The sequence below is a fragment of the Penicillium canariense genome, assembly GCF_028826845.1.
Source record: "Penicillium canariense strain IBT 26290 chromosome Unknown utg000002l_segment0_segment0, whole genome shotgun sequence".
NCBI lineage: Eukaryota > Fungi > Ascomycota > Eurotiomycetes > Eurotiales > Aspergillaceae > Penicillium > Penicillium canariense.
In genome coordinates, this window is record NW_026622729.1 from 4,376,838 (window position 1) to 4,396,417 (window position 19,580).

The 19,580-nt window shown below is 54.6% G+C and overlaps 9 protein-coding genes across 9 annotated transcripts; 4 read left to right on the top strand and 5 right to left on the bottom strand.

The window, feature by feature from the left end:
• Nucleotides 1-957: 957 nt before the first annotated feature.
• N7482_004735 (uncharacterized protein) lies at nt 958-2,100 on the top strand (the record flags this gene model as incomplete). Its single annotated transcript, XM_056686860.1, has 3 exons — nt 958-1,201; nt 1,270-1,413; nt 1,610-2,100. The coding sequence occupies 3 exons, from the start codon at nt 958-960 to the stop codon at nt 2,098-2,100; spliced, it is 879 nt and encodes a 292-aa protein (XP_056545602.1).
• A 316-nt stretch (nt 2,101-2,416) lies between these two features.
• On the top strand, nt 2,417-3,846 carry N7482_004736 (FYV10 family protein; the record flags this gene model as incomplete). The annotated part of the gene is made up of 4 exons (XM_056686861.1): nt 2,417-2,470; nt 2,549-3,088; nt 3,164-3,358; nt 3,415-3,846. 4 exons carry the CDS (start codon nt 2,417-2,419, stop codon nt 3,844-3,846), a joined length of 1,221 nt encoding a protein of 406 aa, XP_056545603.1.
• Nucleotides 3,847-3,946: 100 nt separating this feature from the next.
• Nucleotides 3,947-5,517, bottom strand: N7482_004737 (25S rRNA (uracil2634-N3)-methyltransferase; the record flags this gene model as incomplete). Its single annotated transcript, XM_056686862.1, has 2 exons — nt 3,947-4,971; nt 5,289-5,517. 2 exons carry the CDS (start codon nt 5,515-5,517, stop codon nt 3,947-3,949), a joined length of 1,254 nt encoding a protein of 417 aa, XP_056545604.1.
• Nucleotides 5,518-6,566: 1,049 nt separating this feature from the next.
• gmtA (GDP-mannose transporter) lies at nt 6,567-7,952 on the bottom strand (the record flags this gene model as incomplete). Its single annotated transcript, XM_056686863.1, has 4 exons — nt 6,567-7,009; nt 7,087-7,458; nt 7,548-7,635; nt 7,704-7,952. The coding sequence occupies 4 exons, from the start codon at nt 7,950-7,952 to the stop codon at nt 6,567-6,569; spliced, it is 1,152 nt and encodes a 383-aa protein (XP_056545605.1).
• A 1,233-nt stretch (nt 7,953-9,185) lies between these two features.
• On the top strand, nt 9,186-9,896 carry N7482_004739 (uncharacterized protein; the record flags this gene model as incomplete). Its single annotated transcript, XM_056686864.1, has 1 exon — nt 9,186-9,896. The coding sequence occupies one exon, from the start codon at nt 9,186-9,188 to the stop codon at nt 9,894-9,896; it is 711 nt and encodes a 236-aa protein (XP_056545606.1).
• Nucleotides 9,897-10,581: 685 nt separating this feature from the next.
• On the bottom strand, nt 10,582-12,320 carry N7482_004740 (SMI1/KNR4 family protein; the record flags this gene model as incomplete). Its single annotated transcript, XM_056686865.1, has 2 exons — nt 10,582-12,175; nt 12,310-12,320. 2 exons carry the CDS (start codon nt 12,318-12,320, stop codon nt 10,582-10,584), a joined length of 1,605 nt encoding a protein of 534 aa, XP_056545607.1.
• Nucleotides 12,321-15,451: 3,131 nt separating this feature from the next.
• N7482_004741 (proline-rich nuclear receptor coactivator motif-containing protein) lies at nt 15,452-17,026 on the bottom strand (the record flags this gene model as incomplete). The annotated part of the gene is made up of 1 exon (XM_056686866.1): nt 15,452-17,026. One exon carries the CDS (start codon nt 17,024-17,026, stop codon nt 15,452-15,454), a length of 1,575 nt encoding a protein of 524 aa, XP_056545608.1.
• Nucleotides 17,027-17,747: 721 nt separating this feature from the next.
• Nucleotides 17,748-18,317, top strand: N7482_004742 (SCF ubiquitin ligase complex subunit HRT1; the record flags this gene model as incomplete). Its single annotated transcript, XM_056686867.1, has 4 exons — nt 17,748-17,855; nt 17,916-17,994; nt 18,078-18,148; nt 18,219-18,317. The coding sequence occupies 4 exons, from the start codon at nt 17,748-17,750 to the stop codon at nt 18,315-18,317; spliced, it is 357 nt and encodes a 118-aa protein (XP_056545609.1).
• Nucleotides 18,318-18,695: 378 nt separating this feature from the next.
• Nucleotides 18,696-19,232, bottom strand: N7482_004743 (signal peptidase complex subunit 1; the record flags this gene model as incomplete). Its single annotated transcript, XM_056686868.1, has 2 exons — nt 18,696-18,890; nt 19,008-19,232. 2 exons carry the CDS (start codon nt 19,230-19,232, stop codon nt 18,696-18,698), a joined length of 420 nt encoding a protein of 139 aa, XP_056545610.1.
• Nucleotides 19,233-19,580: the final 348 nt, after the last annotated feature.

The window sequence follows — 19,580 nt, forward strand, 5'->3', positions numbered from 1 at the left end:
ACAGCCTGATGGGAGGGTGAGCAGGCCGCAGAAGCTAGCTCAACGAATAGAACATGCTCGCTCTGTTCACGCGAGAATCGCTCGTTAGATCTGCGACCAACCAACCGAATTGGCATCCATGTGCCACGCTGATCCATGGATGCTGCTCTCATTGCGCCACAGCAGATCCTGATATAGTACATACACACGGTCGTGCTGCAAGGCTCCATGCCTCCATGCTCGTGGAAATACATTCTTCTATGGTCTCCGATCCGGATCGGGCACTAGCAAGAAAGTCCATCTATGGAGGGATAAGCCTGTGACCCTTCCATGGACCCCCCGTTGCCAGAACTATATTTCACCATACAGGTAACCGAATATACTAAATCGGTGGGCATTCATCGGTGGGTGGCCCACGAAACCCAGCATCGGTAGTTCGCAAAACCGGAACAGAGAACTGTTGGCACCGCGGAACCACGGGAAGCCACCCCGGGGCATTTTGGTTGTACCCCAGATCTCTCCAGTTTTTGTCGGCAGCCATACTTGGCGGCTCGATGGATTTTGCTGGAGCCCTGCTTCAAGACAGGTTTGGCTTGGTAGATTGGGAAAAAAATGACGACCGATGACATTCCTCGCTCGCCTCGTTTTCAGCCAGCAGCCTCATTTGGCTGCTTGAACCTTGTTGGCACGTCATGACAGTGGAAAGAAAGACAATTCATAGACTCTCATCCATGTTCATTGGTTTCTCTATTCATGTGACTCTCTTCGTGATGGCGTCACTGCGTCTCTGCTGAGGACCATCCCGTCCTACTTCTGATCCAAGTCAAAGGTGCGAGGTATATAAAGCCGTTGACTATACCAAGCTTTCAAGCTCTCAAGCTTCCAACCTATCAATCTTTCCATCTATCAATATCTTCAGTATCCAGCAACATCACCAATTGGAACTTGCACATTAACTTATCAGACCTACTTCCTATCATGTCCAACTTTATGCACAAAGTCAAGGACGCCATGACCGACCCGCATGACAAGGATACTCGCGGCTGGAGAGCATCTAACCGCGATCAGACCGGATCATCGAACCCTTCCACAATGGATCAGGGTGCGAACCAGTATAGCTCTTCTGGCATGGACCCTTCTTCTGGCGGGCGCCCTACTACTCAAGACTCTGGCCCTCGCTTTGGCCAAGAGACGGGTGGTCAGCGCGACACCAGGTTCGATGGTTGGTCTCCGAGACTTCTTCTCTCTCCACTCTCTTCTCTGATCAAGATACTAACCGAATGTGCGCAGATACGCGGAACCGAGGCGATTCCTCGAACACCGGGGTAGATGATAGCGCTCGAGCGGGCTCTGATCCCTACGGAACCATCAATGCTGGTCCGCACGAGTCGAAGACAGCCAACAAGCTGGACCCTCGTGTCGATAGTGATCTAGGTAAGCTGAAAGGCTCCCTTGGTTGTGAACAACACCCGGGCTAGCTAGCCCCGACTCAAGCATTTGAAACGTCCCATCGCATACCAATGTGCCCTCCATATATGCCTGGCACGATCTCCTGCGAGCCATAGTCAGAGTCATGTTGGATCCCGCATTGTGTCCTAAAGCTTCAGAACTAAGTCAAGACGGTTGATAGATAACCGCGCCCGAAACACGAGAGCCACGGGCTCCCAAAATCCGAACTACGCCGCCCAAACCGGTCAGCGCGGCATGGGAACTGGTCAGCGCGGCATGGGCACTGACGAACATGCGTCGAGCGAGGACAACTTTAGCAGCTCCAAGCAGGAACACAAAACTCACGCCCAGCCCGACCCCGCCGGGCTCGACAATCAAAGCAGTGAGGACAAATTTAGTAGCTCTACCCAGGAACACAAATCCCACTCCTCCCAGAAGCATACGGAGCCTTGCGACATGAATCCCCAAGCCGAGGCAGGCCTCGAGGGTCGGACCGGTCAGCCACAGTTCGGTGGCGGCGCAACTGGTGGCAGCAGCTATCACGACCCCAGCGCAGGCGCCCGAGAGCCATCTGCTCCTCAGAAGTCCGAGCGCCTCAATAAACTTGATCCTCGGGGAGTGAACCGCGCGGATGAGCAACAAAATGTTGGCAATCAGCGGGGCGGATACTAAGCGGGTCATAGTTCTTGTCGTTTGACTATTAGTTTTATTGTATTTTCGAGTTTCTGTACTACCTTTCGCCATAAGAATGAATGCTACTGTGGATATTCTGTCAGTCAGAGGTCCCTATGTTCCACACGTCATATGTAAAGAAAGTAAAAGAAACGTGATGCAGCACGCTGGGTCTGACTTGTTGATCTCGTGACCGAGCCCGTCTCCGCATTCCCGAACCGTCGACCTTCTCCTCACCTCGACATTCTGGCAAAGAGCAACGAGCACAAACAGACTCCGCCAGACGCGATAAATCAGATCCAAGCCCACTGCCAATATGGCCGCCGAGCTAACCTCTATCAAGCTCAACCCAGAGAGCCACCTGATCTTAGTAAGTCCGCTAGTAATGCAGCGGCCAAAACGTCATCGCATCACCGGCGCTGGGAAACTAACCGCGCGCATTAAACAGGACCAGCCACTCCTGCGCCTGCCACATGAACTAGCCCGCCGCAACTTCAAGACAGTCCAACGGGTCGTCGAGCGCGAAAAAGAATATGTCCTGCCAGCGCTCAAAGAGGCGGCGAACGCCTCGCTATCGAACACCCACACGCCGGACCAGACCCTCGCCGCACTGGACGCCATGATATCCCGCATGCAAGGACTGAAACGGAAGATGCAGAGTCTGCAGGAGGAGGAGAAGAAGATCCAGACCCAGTCTCGGAAACGGATCCAGCACCTGGAGACGCTGCACAAGATTCCCAGTTTGGCGGATGTCAAGTATGACCAGTGGTCGCGCGTGCGGCTGGATCGGTTGCTGGTGGACCATATGCTGCGGTCGGGATACTCGGAGAGTGCGAGCCAACTAGCGAAAGAACGGGATGTCGAGGATTTGGTCGATCTGGAGGTGTTTACGCAGTGCCAGCGGGTTGTGGAGAGCTTGCAGCGCGGGGAGACGAAGGAGGCGCTACAGTGGTGTGGCGAGAATAAAGCTGCTCTTAAGAAGAGTCAGGTATGTTTGTACTTTTCTCCTTTCTTTTCTAAAAAAGAAAATCAGGTCAAGAGCCGATTCTGATCAGTGTCCCAGCACAATCTCGAATTCGAGCTCCGGCTGCAGCAGTATATCGAGATGGTTCGGACACAAGACCAGTCGAAGAAGATCGATGCCATCAACCACGCCAGGAAGTATCTGGTCTCCTACCAAGATCCCGACAGCAAGGAAATCCAACGAGCAGCGGGTATGCTTGTCTTCGCCCAAGATACGAGGGCGGAGCCCTACAAGGTAAGAAGTAGAGCCGGCCACCCCGGAGAGACTTTCCTTCGACTCACATAGCACAGACATTCTTCTCGCAAGATCGGTGGAGGTTCCTATCAGATCTATTCGTCAAAACTCACCACGAGCTGCTATCCCTGCCATCGCAGCCATTATTGCACATCGCCCTATCCGCGGGTCTGTCCGCGTTGAAGACACCCTTGTGCCACTCCGCCTACACCTCGTCCAGCTCCAACTCACAGTCCACGACGACCTCCGTGTGCCCCATCTGTTCGACAGAACTGAACGAGCTGGCGCGCAAGATGCCGTACGCGCACCACTCCAAGAGCTACGTGGAAGGCGACCCGATCGTGCTGCCCAACGGCCGCGTCTACGGGAAGGCACGGCTGATGGATATCAGCAAGAATGTCGGGTCGGTCGAGTCAGGCAAGATCAAGGACCCGACGACGGGCGAGGTCTTTGGCGAAGACGAGATGAAGAAGGTGTACATCATGTAGAGGGTTGCGACCAGATCGGAATCCGCGCACTACCGCAATGCGCACTGTAATGAGCATAAATGCACAGCCAGAAGCACCCAGCCAGAATCTGAACTTTTAATTACTCGCTATCACTCTCCCCATCCCCATCCCTATCCCTCTTCTTGTTCTTCTTCCCTGCCCGCGGCGCCTCCTGCCTAACCTCAAAAACGTACATCCTCGCCAAACGGTCCTCCCCACGCCACCCTCCCCTCCCACCATCCTTCCCTTCCACCTCGCCCAGCGTTCTGGCATGCGAATAGCCTTGGTACTCAGCCCAGGGAAACTTAAAGCTGGTCACAACCTGCAGCCCAGCGTGACGGGCCAGATCCTTGATATTCCACAGGGTATACGGCTCGCCGTCGAAGAGCGAGACAAGGATCTGGCCGGGGCCGGTGCGAACAGCCTTACCGGACGTTTGATCATCTCCATCTCCACCTCCATTCTCACCCTCGCTATCTTCGTCCTCCGATTCCTCGTCCTCTTCCCACTCATCCTCCTCCTCATCTTCATCCGCCGGCACCGGGGCCGCTGAAAGCAACGGTACACAGGCCTTGAAAAACGCCACCAAAAGCTCCTGGTTCGCGCGCACCTGCCGGTTCACATCTGTTGAGAGCCCGCCCACATGCGGGAAATTGAAGCATATCACATCCCATGGCCCGCTGGGCGGGGGTGGCGGGGCCGGCCTAGCTGGCGTAGCTTGCGCCTGCGACTGCTGGTGCAGTTTCCAGGCGGGAATTTTGCGCTCTTTGCGGGGGAAGCCGTTGCGAATGTCTTTGCCGCCGCCGGCTGGGGCGCCGAGTTTGCGGGCGTCGACGGAGAAGAGGACTTTTGGATTGGGGTGATAGGTTGATGGGGTGGGTGTAGATGTAGACTGAGGTTGGTCGTCGGGTTGGTCTTGAGAATCAGACGCAGACTCGTTCGCGTCCGCGTCTGCATCTGTAGGCTTGGACTTGGACTTGGGTTTTGAGGAGTCCAAAATCTCCTGGATGTGCTGCTTTGCTTGGGGGTATTTGCTGAAGAGCGTCTCCTGCGAGTCGTAGCAGGTGGCGCACAGTTTGCGACATTTGTATTGCTTCGCCAGGGAGCGCGCAAAGGAGAAGTCACCTAGTGGTTGGTTAACTTGACTGCCCCATGAAAAAAAAAAAAAAAAAAGTAATTCTGATGCGATTGAAAGCAGGTGGAATATCAGAAATGCATTGCTAAAGGAGGAGCCGTAGCCGCCTCCCTTTCCATCTTCTATGACGGCCATATCCAGGCTTCACCCTGAATCGCCCAGAATCGCCCAGGAAAATGTTTAGATATCCCAGAACAAGTCAAGGTCAATATAGCATAATATTTGAAAAATGCTAATGAATGAAGGAAAAAAAAAGCAAACATGCGGTAATCGAACATAAAAACCAAAAAGAAAGACTCGTGCTCACCTTCACCAACCAACAAAATGCGATCCCCTCTCAAAAACGGCACAATGGGCCTCTGATTCATGTGCAGCTGCTTCTTCTGACTATGTTCTTTCACAGCGCCGCCAGCCCCAGAGTCTTGCTTGGAGCCTTTATTCGTGGACGCAGACGCAGACGCAGGTCCAGACTTGGCCGGACCGCCAGGACGATGAGCGCGAGGCGGCGGACCACCCTTTTGCTTCTTGCGAGGCATAACGCAGGGGACCAAGTCCAATTCAATCGGGTGAATAGGCGAATTGATGTACTGGAGCGCGTGTGAAGGTCTAAGTTGTTGCGGAGAAGTAGTCAATATACTCCACAGAAAGAAAGAACGAGGTGAAAAAACGCGGGTCGTCTCGGCCGATCTAAGATCCGGGCTTGATTAACTATGAGAAATGGGGGTGGGGTTCCCGAGCGAGATATATTGAACAAGACCTGCGTTATCTCGGCGCAACCTTATTAAAGGCTTTGTTACCTACCATCTGGAATGAGGGTGCTATGTGATATGCTATCCACTGAAGACCGTTTGTCTCACTAGTAGCCTTTGTATCTCATCATCGTTAAGCTCCGGTCTCCGCCACGACTACCCAAAATGCCCGGACGTTTATCGCAAGACTTGGACAGGGTTCCTTGCGAGAGCAACAACATGATACCCATGCCCAGGATTAGACGACAGGACAGAATGTTGCGAGAAAAGGACACGTTCTATTGCAACTCGGCATAGCTATATACACGAAACGAGCAGAAAAGACCAGGCTATGCCCGCAAGTAAGACACCAAGAAAATATTACTATAAATCATATTGCGAGCCCAAAACGAGCAGGCCCGTTTGGCCAGCTCCCCATCCGCTTTCCCTTAAGAGAAAAAGGGTCGAGCAGGAAGGAGAAGAGGAGTCAAGGACGAGAGAAACAGGGTCGAGTAGAAAAGAAAAGAAAGAAAAAGGAAATGGAAAAGCCCCTAACACCAAAAGGACCGGATCGACCCTTCAACCCACAGAAAGCACGGGCACCGACGGCTGCAATGAAACGTGAATCATACACATGCAAGAAAAACAAAAGGCTTCCCCACGGCATGCATGAGAAATGGGTGATGCACAGGGTCCCATGACGCCCCCAGGGAATCAACCTCAACCCAAGGGAGGAAGAAACCTGCCAAGCAGGGACAGAGGACAAGAACAAGGACAACAAAGAATGGTCATTTCATCTATTTTCTTTTACGCAGCTCCTGACATTGAACTTTCAATGCAAGCAAGCCCAACTCAACTCAAGAGCGCAGCGAGTCACGCATACTCTGGCTGCTCGCACTCACGAGCGGGTTGGAAGTAGGCAGGACGCCGGTCTTCGGCCTCGCGTTTTGCTTGATCTTGGCCACAGCGTAGACGAGACCGGAGACGAAGCCGACGACGATGGCAGAGACGCTGGGGAAGGTGACGGGGGCGTCGAAGAAGACCAGTCCGGAGACGGCAATGGGGAGCTTGTTCAGGGCGCCAACCATAGAGTAGGTGGTGGAGGAGGTGACGCGGACGCACCAGGCGGAGGTGTAGGAGATGAAGACGGAGGAGACGCCGGTGATGACCATGGCGAAGAAGATGCCGTTGCGGTTGGCCTCGGGGAAGTTGCGGGCCAAGTTGGCCGCGGACCAATCCTCGACGAGGAGGGTGGCGACAATGAGGACGGGAATGGAGAGGAGGTTGTTGTAGAACATGGCTAGAACACGTGTGTTAGAATGGGGCCTACTCTCAAGCGCAAAAAAAAGCGGCGCGGAAACCGTGGAGGGTACATACTGTCAAAGTCCTTGAAGTTGGTCAACTTGATGCGCTTGCGCATGCCGAGCACATATGACGAGGTGCACAGGCAGTTGACCATCATCCAGACGTAGCCAGCATTCAGAGTGGAGACCTTGCTGCTGGTATCGCCGTTGCTCTCGACGGCGTGCTTGATGTCGGCCCAGGCGGCGATGATGGAGCTGAGAACCATCAGGCCGAAGGAGAAGAGAGTCATGTTGGTGACGGAGCCACCGAACCAGAGGACCTCACCATAGGCGATCAGGATGATGGTCAAGTTCTTGAAGATGGTGTAGACAGGGATGGAGAGGAACTGGAGGGCCTTGGAGCCGGTGTAGATCATGCCGATCAGCAGGAGGGTGATGGGGAACCCTATTTAGAGAACGGGGGAAGAAAGTCAGTCTGGGATTTTGGTTTCCTCAAGGATGCAGAATGGAATGAATGGACGATGGCTGTCTTACACTTTCTGGCCTCGTCGGTGCTGAAGTCACGGTAGGTAATAAGGCCCATGGACTTGCACGTTTGGATGGCACCGATACAAACAATGGACTAGAAAAGGGATCAGCAAACGAGACTCGACAGAGCGCCTTTCCCAATGGATCAATATAGCCGCTTACCTGGATCATGAGCAGCAAAAAGTTCAAGTTGAAGTCCAAGCCCGACAGAACATACTTGTTCATCACGGTCATCAGGATGGAAGAGCCGCAATACGCCAGAACCGGCAGGGCCGGGCTATTCGAGATGGCGGAAGGCGGCGAGCTCACGGTGCGGGACAAGGGAGTGGGCGCAGGCTCGAATTCCTTGGAACCCTGATCGAGCTTGTCCATCTCGACAGTGTAGTCGTCTGTCTTCTTGTCTTCGACCATGATGGCGGAGTAGCCCCAAGGGGGAATGAGGCAGCGTGGTAGAAAAGGAGAGGGCGGGAGAGGGTAGGAGGAGGAGGAAGAAGCGAAAGAAAGGCTGAAGCGCAAAAGAGCGAAGAGGCGTCAAGAAACCAGACGGATGGCAGAGTTGAAACAGCGGAGCGTACACGACGCGCGAAAAAGACCCCCAAGGGGAACAGAACTTTTGACCGGAGGCGGCGTGCTTAGCTCAGCAGAGGCTTAGGGGGGCTGAGTCAGCCGGACCCGTCGGCCCTGGCCCACGCTAAGGACAGGTACGGCGACGACTACGACGACTTGGGATGTTGGAGAGTTAGTCAATGGATTAGTTTGGTTAGTTAATTATACCAATTTTGGGAGATAAGCTCTTAACTGGCTGTGATCGCCCCATTCGATCCAGTGATACTGGCGGTTCATCGGCCTATCTTGAGATCTTCGGGGACTGCTGAGGACCGTTGACTACAGTTAAACGGTGCCCGTTGCATCGCCTGTTTTCCCGAGTTTACCATGGCCCTGCCCCTGACGGAAACTAACTATAGTCCAACTACAACTATCCACAACTTCACGATCGAACGGATGGCCCCCGAGAGACAATATCACTATTTCCCGAAGAATAAAGGAGAGAACCGACAGACATTCCTCTATAGCATAAAGAACTCGCAATTCAAAGTAACCAAGTTTCGACGACTCGGCTTCATTTCTTTAGGACTGTCTTTCTGTCCATCTTTCTAGGTATCTTGTGCACGACCGTTTGGTACAATTTCTGGCCACCCATCCACCGTCTTATCGGCTAGTGGAGTATTAAACTGGACTACCAAGCTGTGAAATATCAACGGTCTATATTATTCGCGCAAGTATGGAATGATATATATTCTAACCCAAAGCCATGAAGTGAAGTTGAATCTAAATCATAATCCTCCTAGGTCACTGAGCAGTGTTGACCGAACGGGCGTAGCTCACGACACGCCGACGCGGTGGAGCTAGCAGACCCGCACTCCTCCCCCTCCACCACCCCGAATCATCCCATGGGCAACCTTCTACCTTCACGCAACCTTCCTTCAACCTCGACCCTTCACCTTTCAACCTCAATTGCCACTGCCCCTCCCATTTCAATCCCACGCAACACAAGCCACAGCTGTCCAGCATCCAATTGCCCCAACCCATCTCCCTAAAAACCACAACACACCGCCGAACACCCCCACCCAAAAAAAAGAGAAAATGCCAGCCGACTCCGACGACGAAGCCCTCTTCGCTGCCCTCGAAAACGAAGAAGCTCCCAGCTACCGCGACACGCGCATCCAACAACTGAACGCGGAATTTGCCTCCGCGAAAACCAATCGCAGCACCAATACCGCCAACCCCAGCGGAGCCAGCGCAACACTCGCCCACAATGAGTCCTACCCGACCCTAACATCCGACCAAGCCGTGCTAGATCACACAACATCCTCCAGCCGAACGATTGTGCACTTTGCGCACGCGGATTTCGGACGGTGCGAAGTGATGGACCGCGCGCTGGTGCAGCTGGCCGGGCTACATTATGAAGTACGCTTTGCGCGGGTGGACGTGCGGAATACGCCGTTCTTGGTGGAGAAGCTGGGGATTCGGGTTTTGCCGTGCGTGATTGGGTTTAAGGATGGGCTTGGCGTGGAGCGGGTGGTTGGATTTGAGGGGCTTGGGGAGAGAGGGTTTGACCCGGTCCCTGAGCCTAACGGGGGCGGGGGGGTGTTTAGTGTGGGTGTTCTGGAGAGGAGAATGGTTGCGAAGGGCGTTTTCGTAGCGGTTAAGGCTGGTGGTGGGGACGGGAGTGACAACGAGAGTGACCATGACAGTGATAGGGGGAGGAGGAGGGGAGGGAGAAAGTTGAAGTCGAAGACTATTCGGGGTGCGAAGGTGCAGATGGATGAGGATGATGATGATGATTGGGAGTGAGAGAGGTTGAGGAGGAGCATGGTCGAGCGTCACGGATCAAGGACTGGTGATGATTTCCAGTCTATCTGTACATGATATAGGAATACTGGATATACACCCGTACGGGATATATGAGATAGGATACCGGATATCCCCCCAGCAGACGCCCTGCCACATACGAAAGTTCAGAAACCAGACCCTAAACCAAAGGGAAACGAATTGGAACCAGATACTCAAGAAAGTGCAGAGCACGAAGACTGCATCATCATAGAATTACAGGCCAATATCGATGAGGAAAAGGCTCGGAGACCATAAGGACAGAGCCGGTTCGATGGTGAGTCCCCCAAAAAGCACGCGCACGAGAATAAGACAAACAAGAAAAGCTCCCTAGAGTTACAACAAATGCCGCAAAGCCACAGGACCGGAGAGAAACACAATTGTAAAGAGAAAAAGGATAAAGGGAAGAAAAATGCTATACACGGAAGCAGAAGTGGAAGCGAAAACGGAAGCGGAAGCAGTGGCACATAGATCCAGAAGTTCGTGTCATTGACGCCTGCGTTGCCCTGGAAATGGGACGAAAAAAAAAGAGCCCAGTGAGAGCGAGAGGTAGAGAGGTGGCGTGGACAAAGACACAGCAAGAAAGGGACAAGGAAGGGAAAGAGAAAGAAAATTCAAGACACCTTCCGCGCGAGCACGAGCTCCAGCTCTAAATGGCCACGTTCTTCATTTCCCCGAGGACCTCCGAATTCATGGCATTGGAAGATTCCGCGCCGTCGCTCTTTTCCGTCTTCTCGGCCTCGGACGGCTTCACGTCATCTGCCTTCTCCGGGAAACCCTCGTTCTCCTTGTTGGAGATCTGCGGTGTGGCCACCTCCATCAGGTCTTCCATCTGTTCTGCCTCCTTGTTGTGCTCCCGGGGATCCTCCGAGATCGTCGGGCCTGCGGGGCCAACGGTACTGGAGGTCTCCTCCGTCACGCGGGCCAGAGGGCTGGACACCCCAAATGGAGTCTTGGGGCTCTGCGCGGAGCCCTTGGAGAACCGGTGCGGCGAGCGGCCGCGCTCATCGGCCCGAGTCGGGCTGCCATATGGCGAGTCCCGGCTGCTGGACTTGCCGGAGGCATTCGCGCCCAGGCCGTTGGGACCACGTCGGCGCGGCGCTCGGCGGCCGTACTTCTGATCTGCCCGCCAGCGCAAGATTTCCAAGTATGACGGCTCAACATTTTGCGACTTGAACTCCTTCAGCTTCATTTCATTGGTCTCCTCGTCGACCACGGCCTTGCCGCTGCACAGGTCGTCCGCGAAAGCGGCCAGGAAAGCGGCCCACGACCGCGCAATGACATATTTACAGTCGTAGTCGCGGCCGAAGATGATCACCTGGCCCCATTTGCCGGCTGGACCGGGTGCCAGGTCAATGGCGATGTGGTTGCCGCCCCAATCACGGGCGAGGGGAATCCAGCCATGGTGGGCATATACTTTCTGCACGGCACCGGGAGGCTGCGAGTCCTGGCGGTCAAGCAGGTCATTGCGCCAAGCACCCGTGTTGCCTTGTTGCTGAGAGGACGCGGCGGCGGAGGACGAGCTCGCGGCGGAGCTGGAGACCGGGGGAGGAGGGGCCGCATCGTGAATCGCGGCGGCGTTCAGGAACTCATCATTCACAGTCTTCCAGTTCCTCCGCTCCTGCACAATCTCTTCACAGTCCAGCAGCATGGAGCTGAAAAGGACGCCTGTGGGCAGACCAGGCCGCTCCTGGCCATCATGGATCATCAGCGACTCGCGCACCTCTAATGGCAGAGTGCAATCTAACTCGTGTTCCAATTCGTTAATATCGTTCTGCGTGCACCCTTCACCGAGATTATCCAAGAGCTCCTCATAGTTGTGTTCCAGCCACCGCTCAATTTTGCGCCAGGAGTGAGCGACCGGGGGCGGAGGCGGCGCCCCGTCATGGAAGCTCTGCATCTGGATCTCCGCCGCGCCATCAGCCTGCTCGTTCGATCCGCGCTTTTGGGACGCGAGCGACCGCATCCCCGGCGAGTAGGGGCGGGTTGGGGAGCCCACATCAGTTGGAGAACCGTTCCATTCAGTCGCTTGTGCGGATGCCGAGCCCTTGGTTGGCTCGTCGTCGTAGGGACTGGAGAGGTCGGGGCGGGACTCGATTGCGCTAGTAGCAATGGAGGTGAGAGGTTCATGGCGGCTTTGACTGAGGGGGACGTGTTGGCCAGTCCGGTAGGGCGAGTCGTGGGAGGCATGACGGTCATAGGAGGTCATGGTATGCCAGAAGGAGCGCCATGCCGAACCGAATCTAGAGGGCCAGGGGGTCAGCGATGAACAGGATTCTGGAGGGCGCTAGAAGCGTAGCAGCAGAGCAGAGCAAGACAAAAGACCGGGAGGGCAGTGAGGGCAGAGGGGGAGAGAAGAGGGGGGGGAGGCACGTACGCGTTCGCCATGGTGTTAGGATGGGGAGGGGAGGTGGATTTTGTCAGAAAGGAAACAAGAGGGCGGTCATTGGCGACCTAGTCTCCGATGGGATCGGCGAGAGCGACAGACGTGAGTCAACGAGTCGATGTGAGGTCAGAGGAGTATTGTAAGGGGAGGAGTACAAGGAGGAGTAGAGAGGGTTAGAGAGTGTAGAGGGCTGAGAGGGTGTAGAGGGTTAGGTAAGGTCTGGCAGGCACGAAAAATATGATAGATGGTCCTTTCCCCGTGATTTGAAGGATCCGCCTTGACCAACTTTTTAGACTACTCCTCCCTCAACCGCGTAGCCGAACCAACCTGGTTCTGGTCTGCTGGCCGTGCTGGTGGACTGTGCTGGTTGTGACTGCGCGGGTTGGCTGCGCTCGTCAACTCAGCACCCCTGGCCGCATCCAGGTCCATGAGCGCCAGGCATGCAGATCATGATGTCGCCGCCGAGCGCAGCATGCCAGTCCTTCCCATGTTGGCTCTCCTCTGACTACTGACCTCAATGATGACCATCCCGTCAACCTATGTCATATCGATCCTGACGTACATACACGAGATGCATCCAGTCCACCTAAAGTGCTGACGGGAGAGTTCAGCACGCGGGCGCGAGGCAGCACTACCACGACTACATTGTTGACACGACAAATACCCTGAAGCGGCAGCGGAGCCTTCCTCGATGTTCCAAGAACGAAAGACCGGAATAGGCTCATTATGACAATGATTCATTACAATCATTATTATGACGGGGATTAAGGCAATTCGCCCTCCTCGTGCCTCAGCCACTTCTCTGCCGTGGCGTCCACCCTCTGGCCCCAAATTAAGCTTCATCAGGTCCGAGACAAGATCGACCGCCAGACGCAAAGAAAGACAATAGACCCCAGGATCAATTAGTGTCGGCCCCAGTAATGGCCTATCGCGCGCACGGCATAGACCAAAACACCAACAGGACAGGAAGTCAAAGAGAGTCCACCTCAATCGCCCAGCAAGTACTCCGTACCCCTGCCATGCTTTCGCAGGATGTACCTCTCGGTGTACTCGAGTACCTTTTTCCCTCGGGTTAACCATGGAGCCCCCCCCCATCCCCTCCCACCGCGGGACCCAATCTCGCAGGGGTATAAAATTAGCAGTTGGCCCAGACAAATCCGAGTGGAGCAGGCCGCCCCGAGCGCACACTCGACAGCGTGGCGTCGCGACCAGATTAAGGGGTTGTGGGAAACACCCACGTAACGGCTGCGTAGCCAGAGACAACCACGTATGGATGTCCCCAATAGAGTACTGAGAACTCCGTACTCGTGAGAGTGAAAAAGCCACTCGCACGAGGTGCATCCATACTACCACGGTACCTAAGTAACTACTAGGGGTCCAATCTAACTAGTTGCTTGGCTAGTTGTCCCCCTCGGCAAGCACGCCTTCGAACCCTGTTCTGACCCCCTTCTAATTGAGATCAGCGCCGGGGAAGCAAACCATGCCGTTGTCGGGGCCTCTTCGCAAGAAGTGTTCCAGTGGAGAGCGGGTGGAGAGTGCTTCGGCGAGTGCCGTGGCTCGAACGGAGTGGCTAGGGGGGCTCCACGAGCGCCCGGGCGGGCGGTGATTCGGCGTCTCAACAGTGTGGCGGGCAGGTTCAGAGAGGCCGGTTCGCTTCGAGGCTTGGCCTTGCGTTTGCTCCCTACGAACTTTATACACCGTAGGCATATGTATGGAGGAGGGAGATAGGCGTGCGCTGGGAATTAGTTCAGGGGGGACTAGTTATGGTCATGGGTTTCGTGTAGGAGGAAAAGATAAATTGTATCCTCCGTAAGGGTCAGGGTCACGGGTATGACTCCCTTTGAATAAGTAAGATCAGATGAATGCAAGTCTAGCTGGGCATGGTTATCGTCTGATTTCTACAGAGTACTTCTCTGCAACTCGCCTGTCGCCGTGCAGGGCTTTTACATGATAGTCCTGACAAGCAAGGCGGGAATGGGAGTTCCTTATATTACCTTTTACTCCGACTTTCTCGGTAGTCAACACTCGAGTTGGACTGCGATAGAGACCTAACCTTGTCTTCCATCTCGATTCCTATTTCTCAAATGTATTGATGTCATATCCCAGGAGCAACAACTTGCCTAATTACACATCCCTCGAAGGCCCAGTTGGGACTAGGGGTACAGCTACAGCTACAGAAGGGCGTCTAAAAGACCTGCACACGATAAACGAGCGGATGGCGTGATTTTCACACCGAACAAGCAGTCAGAGTACACTAATAACAAAACTGGGACCAAACAGACCCGGCAAACGAAGCGGAATACATGGCAGCGCACCGCACCGCATCGACGACCACAACCACCGGAGCAGTCCGTCATCCCCGCAGCAAGCGCCCGCACACGAGGGGAAAACCAAAAGAAAAGGAAGAAAGCACAAACTAAGCAAGAGAGTGACCGTCTCGCCGAGACACAAACCAGCGAATGCAGATGCAACCACAAGAAAACCACAGCCACCGACAAGCTAATGACGCATTGCGTGCGCTTCAGCCAGCCAGCCAGCCACCCAGGCGCCGTGCGACTGAAAAAACAAGCACAAGCACAGTGCATTTGCAAAACCGATCCCGACTCCGAATGATGCAAATGAAAGCGGCCCGACTTCGCCAAACCCGAACCGAACCAAATTGACCCAAGCCAGCCGAGCGGAATCGAACCAAACCACGTCAATGTACCGAGACTGGAAGCAAGAACCTATGCATCACATGAAACACCGCCCAAGTAAGCACCGTTGTCGTTGTCGTTGTCATTGTCATTGCGAGGGAGAGAAGGCAGAAGCATGAACAGAAACAGAAGGGAGATATGAGATGGCAAGGGAGAAGAAAAAGGTAGAGAGGGCGATAGAAAGATCAGAACACGAGCCGCCCAGGTAACACAGGAGAATAGGGACATCCGTGGACCCAGTCCAGGGTTGTGTACATGTTCACCAGTGGAACCGATGCATGCAGCCGTCAATCACAAAGAAAGGGACATAACAAATGAAAAGAGGCAAGGTTCTTGAAGAGGTGTGATAAAGTCAAGTGTGCGCGGAAATAAAATCATGTGCATATCATCATCTCGAAAATGCCCATTCATCAAGAAAATCAAGAAAAAGGGAAGCCTCAAGCAGCAAAAGACCTCTGCAAGCCGCTGGATGGTATGCCTGGCCCCGGGGCCTGAGTCGCATCCAGCTTTAGGATTCGCCGCAGGTCATCCTCCATTTTCTTGGTGTCAAGAGACTTGGAGGGAGAAGGGGAATTAGTTGGCATGGCGAAGGCTGCTTGGGTGTACTGAGGCTGGGGCGAGACAACGGCGGGATGCGACACCGACGCGGTAGGCGCCGCACAGTGACCATTTCCGTAGGGTGTTGGTGACGAATGCCCAGAGGGGTAGCCGTTGCTGTGGTAGCCATTGCTGTGGTAGCCATTGCTGTGGTAGCCATTGCTGTGGTGGGCATTGCTGTGGTAGCCATTGCTGCGGCCATTGACGCGAGGAACTTCGCGTCTTAAAGGCGAGGTTGTGTTCCGGAGTGGCTGCGAGCCATTGGCGTGGGAGTAAGGGTAGGAAGGACGACCAGCGTTGGTGGTGGTGGGGTGCACCGGCTGTTGCTGGCCGGCAGAGTAGCCTTGCGAGAGGGTAGCCGGGGGACCTGAGGAGGTTCGCATGGGAGTTGCGTAGTGGGGAACGGTCGAGTTGATATTGGGACGATGAGGCCCATAGTAACCCGGCTGCGCTTGAACTGGAGGAGACGCTGACGAGGATGGCGGGTTTTGGGGACGCGGGTTAAGCAACATGTACTTCAACTGTTCGGTCTTTATGCGCCGCTGGTCTTCAGTAGTGGCATCTGGAGCGGGAGCGGAAGCGGAAGACTGAGACGGGGAACTAGCGGATCGCAAAGCGTTCATGCGGTCCTGATACGAGGGAGCAAATGAAGGTCCGATTGGGGAAGCGCGCGCGCGCTCATTTTCCAGGTCCATTGGGAACATCCCGCCCGGCGTGTGGTTGGGATTCGAAGGAAGCACTTTGGAATCGGTGTGCGGCGAGCGCACGCGAGTAGCCACTTCGGGACTGCTCATGGAATTCGGAGTTCGAGCCTGCACAGCAGCCTTGAAGAGGAAATCAAGAGGCGAGGGTTGCGCTTTGACCTCCGCCGCCGCAGGTTGCGCGCGAGCTGCTCTGGGCTTTGACGGAGTGGTTTCCAGGTCTGGCTCCATGTCCGCATTATCACTATCAGTCTCGAGGGTCGGCGCAAGGTCAGATTCAGGGAAGGATTTGGAGAAGAAGCTCGGAATTGGCAATGCCGATGGGGCAGGTGAGGCATGGAAGGTTGGGCCTGCGTAGGCCGCGGCGCCGTCCTTCACCTGGGGAGTCGCGAGGCTAGACTGCGAGTGCGTGTGTCGATGTCCATTATGATTCGGTGCGGGTGAAGCTCCATTGGTGTTCCGAGGCTGGGGCTTCTTGCCCGAGCGCAAGGGCTTCTTCTTGGAATGAACATTGGCCGACGAGTCTGTCGCGATCCCGGCCGGACTCATATTGCGCGGCGGGGACGATGGTGGGGTACTCAGCAAGGTAGACTTCTGTGTATGCGGAGTAGCATTCTTCTTCGGCAGTCGCCGGTTATTGTTGTTGTTGGCGGTACTTGTATTGTGATTCCGAATGCCTTTGGGGGTGGGTGGATGAGGAGATTGGGCCGACATGGTGACGGATGTTTTGGCTTAAGAAATAGGCAGCCTGTGGGAAGATGGTGAAGAAAGAGACACAGAAAACAAAAAGGTCGAAGACGCTGAGAAGAACAACGGTAAGGATATATCAGACGAGGAGAAAGCTCAGTCACTGCTCAGCAGCTGTCGACAGTATTAGAGATATTCCAACGGCGGAGAAGCAGAGCAAGAACGAGCAGATGTACGGCGGTTTTCAAAGAGAGACACCGGGTACACAATGGCAAATGAGGTCTACAGCGTAGAAGAGAGAGGCACGAGCGAATCGCACGAGAAAGACATGTCTAACGGAGATGGTAAGAAGGGTGGGTGGTTGAAAGAGGAAGAGGAGAGGAGGACAGTCATAAGGTGACGGCAGTCGCAGCGGGGGATGACTAAGACCTCCGCCACCCGCCTGCCTTTGCCCAGTCCAATCAGCTAACAAGTCAATTCCCAGCCCTGGAGTGCTTGAACAAACACAACCAAACACCTCAGGCAACAGGTGGGGGAGCTTAGTCTTTGAGGCTCCGTCACCGTCCACTAGTTATTATTCCTTATCAACGCCATCCTCTCACCTCCAAGGTTACCGCTACCACCCGCCAGGCCCGACCACTACACTTCCCCGAGGTCCTCTCTGTAACCCTTCTCTTCCCCGACCCTCCATCCATCTACCCCCCGCGCCTCCAACTCCGACCACAACCACCCCTCAACAACCACAACCATGGCGGACGTCGAAATGAAGGAAGCCTCCGGATCTGCATCCAAGGGCAAGGCCGTCACCAAGGGCTCCGACGGGGCCAGTGACAAGAAGAAGTTCGAAGTGAAGAAGGTAACGGCACCATCAACCTTGGGAGCGCCCTCGAAAGAGCTCAGCTGAGACCTCCTATAGTGGAACGCCGTCGCCCTCTGGGCCTGGGATATCGTCGTCGACAACTGCGCCATCTGCCGGAACCACATCATGGACTTGTGTATGTCTCAATCTCAACCACTGGAGGACAGAGAACCGTGGTGGCGGATGCGCTGCGATGCTAACTAACACTTTACCCACTAGGCATCGAATGCCAAGCGAACCAGGGCTCATCAACCACGGAGGAGTGCACCGTCGCATGGGGAATCTGCAACGTTAGTACCCCCACAACCCGCGAGGTGCTGACTGAAAACGAGCATATTGTCTAACACGCGCTTCCCCTAGCATGCGTTCCACTTCCACTGCATCTCACGGTGGCTGAAGACCCGGCAGGTGTGCCCACTCGACAACCGAGACTGGGAGTTTCAAAAGTACGGACGGTAGGCGCTGGGCGCTGCATACCATTTACGAGCGAGAACTTTTCTTTTCTTTTACACTCACACGAGAACAATGCAATGCCCAAGCTATGGATTTACCGTCCCTCATCTTCCACCTCAACATACATCTACAAGTTTGTTCCAATAGCTATCATCCCCGAGGGCAGGGGCACGGAAGAGATCAAGACTAGGACAGAAACACGGCGTTCAGGAATCTATTTGGCATGATTCTATTTTGATCAGACAGGTCAAGCCAAGCCAGGCCCAGCCGGACAGGATAGATCAGCACGCCCTCAAAAAATTCCCGTCTTCGGCACGATCCACACGTAGCACAGGTCCTATCATCCTATATTACTATTCCTTTTTACTATCTCTTCCTTGGATTTCATGCCACCTTCACACCATCAACAAGTACCGTCGGCCCGCCCTTTCTAGCTGTGCCGAGCCATTTCTCTGGATGCTGGTTGTACATGGGCCAGGGCGGGATAACGACGAGAGCAGTAAGGAGCGTACCGGCTAGCCCGGTCCATAGCGTGAGGTAGATGTCTTTGTAGATGTAGCCGGTGAGGAAAGAGACGGCCTGCGAGCGCAAATGAACACGTTAGCGCGGAAGTGAAAGTGCCGATAGCAGAGTGGAAGCTGTGGGTAGGGGCAGGATGGGCGGAGGCAGGAGCTCGCATAGTTCAGTTCTACTTACCCCGGAGATAATCAGGAGCACGGTGCTGAGGATGTCGGCTAGGCGCTGGCCGTGGAAGTCCTGTGGCGAATGGTAGTTAGCAGGTAGCTCGGGCAGTTGGGGTTCGGAGCGCGCGAATGGGTATTGCGGGATGGATGGGGTCGTGTGAAAGGAAGAGGGCAAGGGGGCGAAAAATACAATCTGGCCCTCAAAGGCATTCTGCAGTGGCGCAAGTATGTCGTCCATGATTATGAGGATGATCTTGCAAAGCGGTTCCGGGCAGGGCAGCTAGTCGCGAATCGGGGGTTCGGCGGAGAGCAGCCAGCTTATCGCAATGTTGTCATCTGCCCACCGCCTCCGCCTGGCGGGAGCGGGCCATAGCCTAGTCTGGGAACTGAACTCTGTGAGAGAGAAAGAGAGAGAGAGAGGATCGGTGAACACCTTGATTTTCAATCGCGATCAGTTTGATAGCCATTATTCTTCGAGTCTTGTGGTAATCCAAAAAAAGTGTGACGTGTTGCTCATGATTCATCTATATTTATCCAATTTATCCATCTCTATACTACGCTAGGACGGGCCTATGCATATCAGATC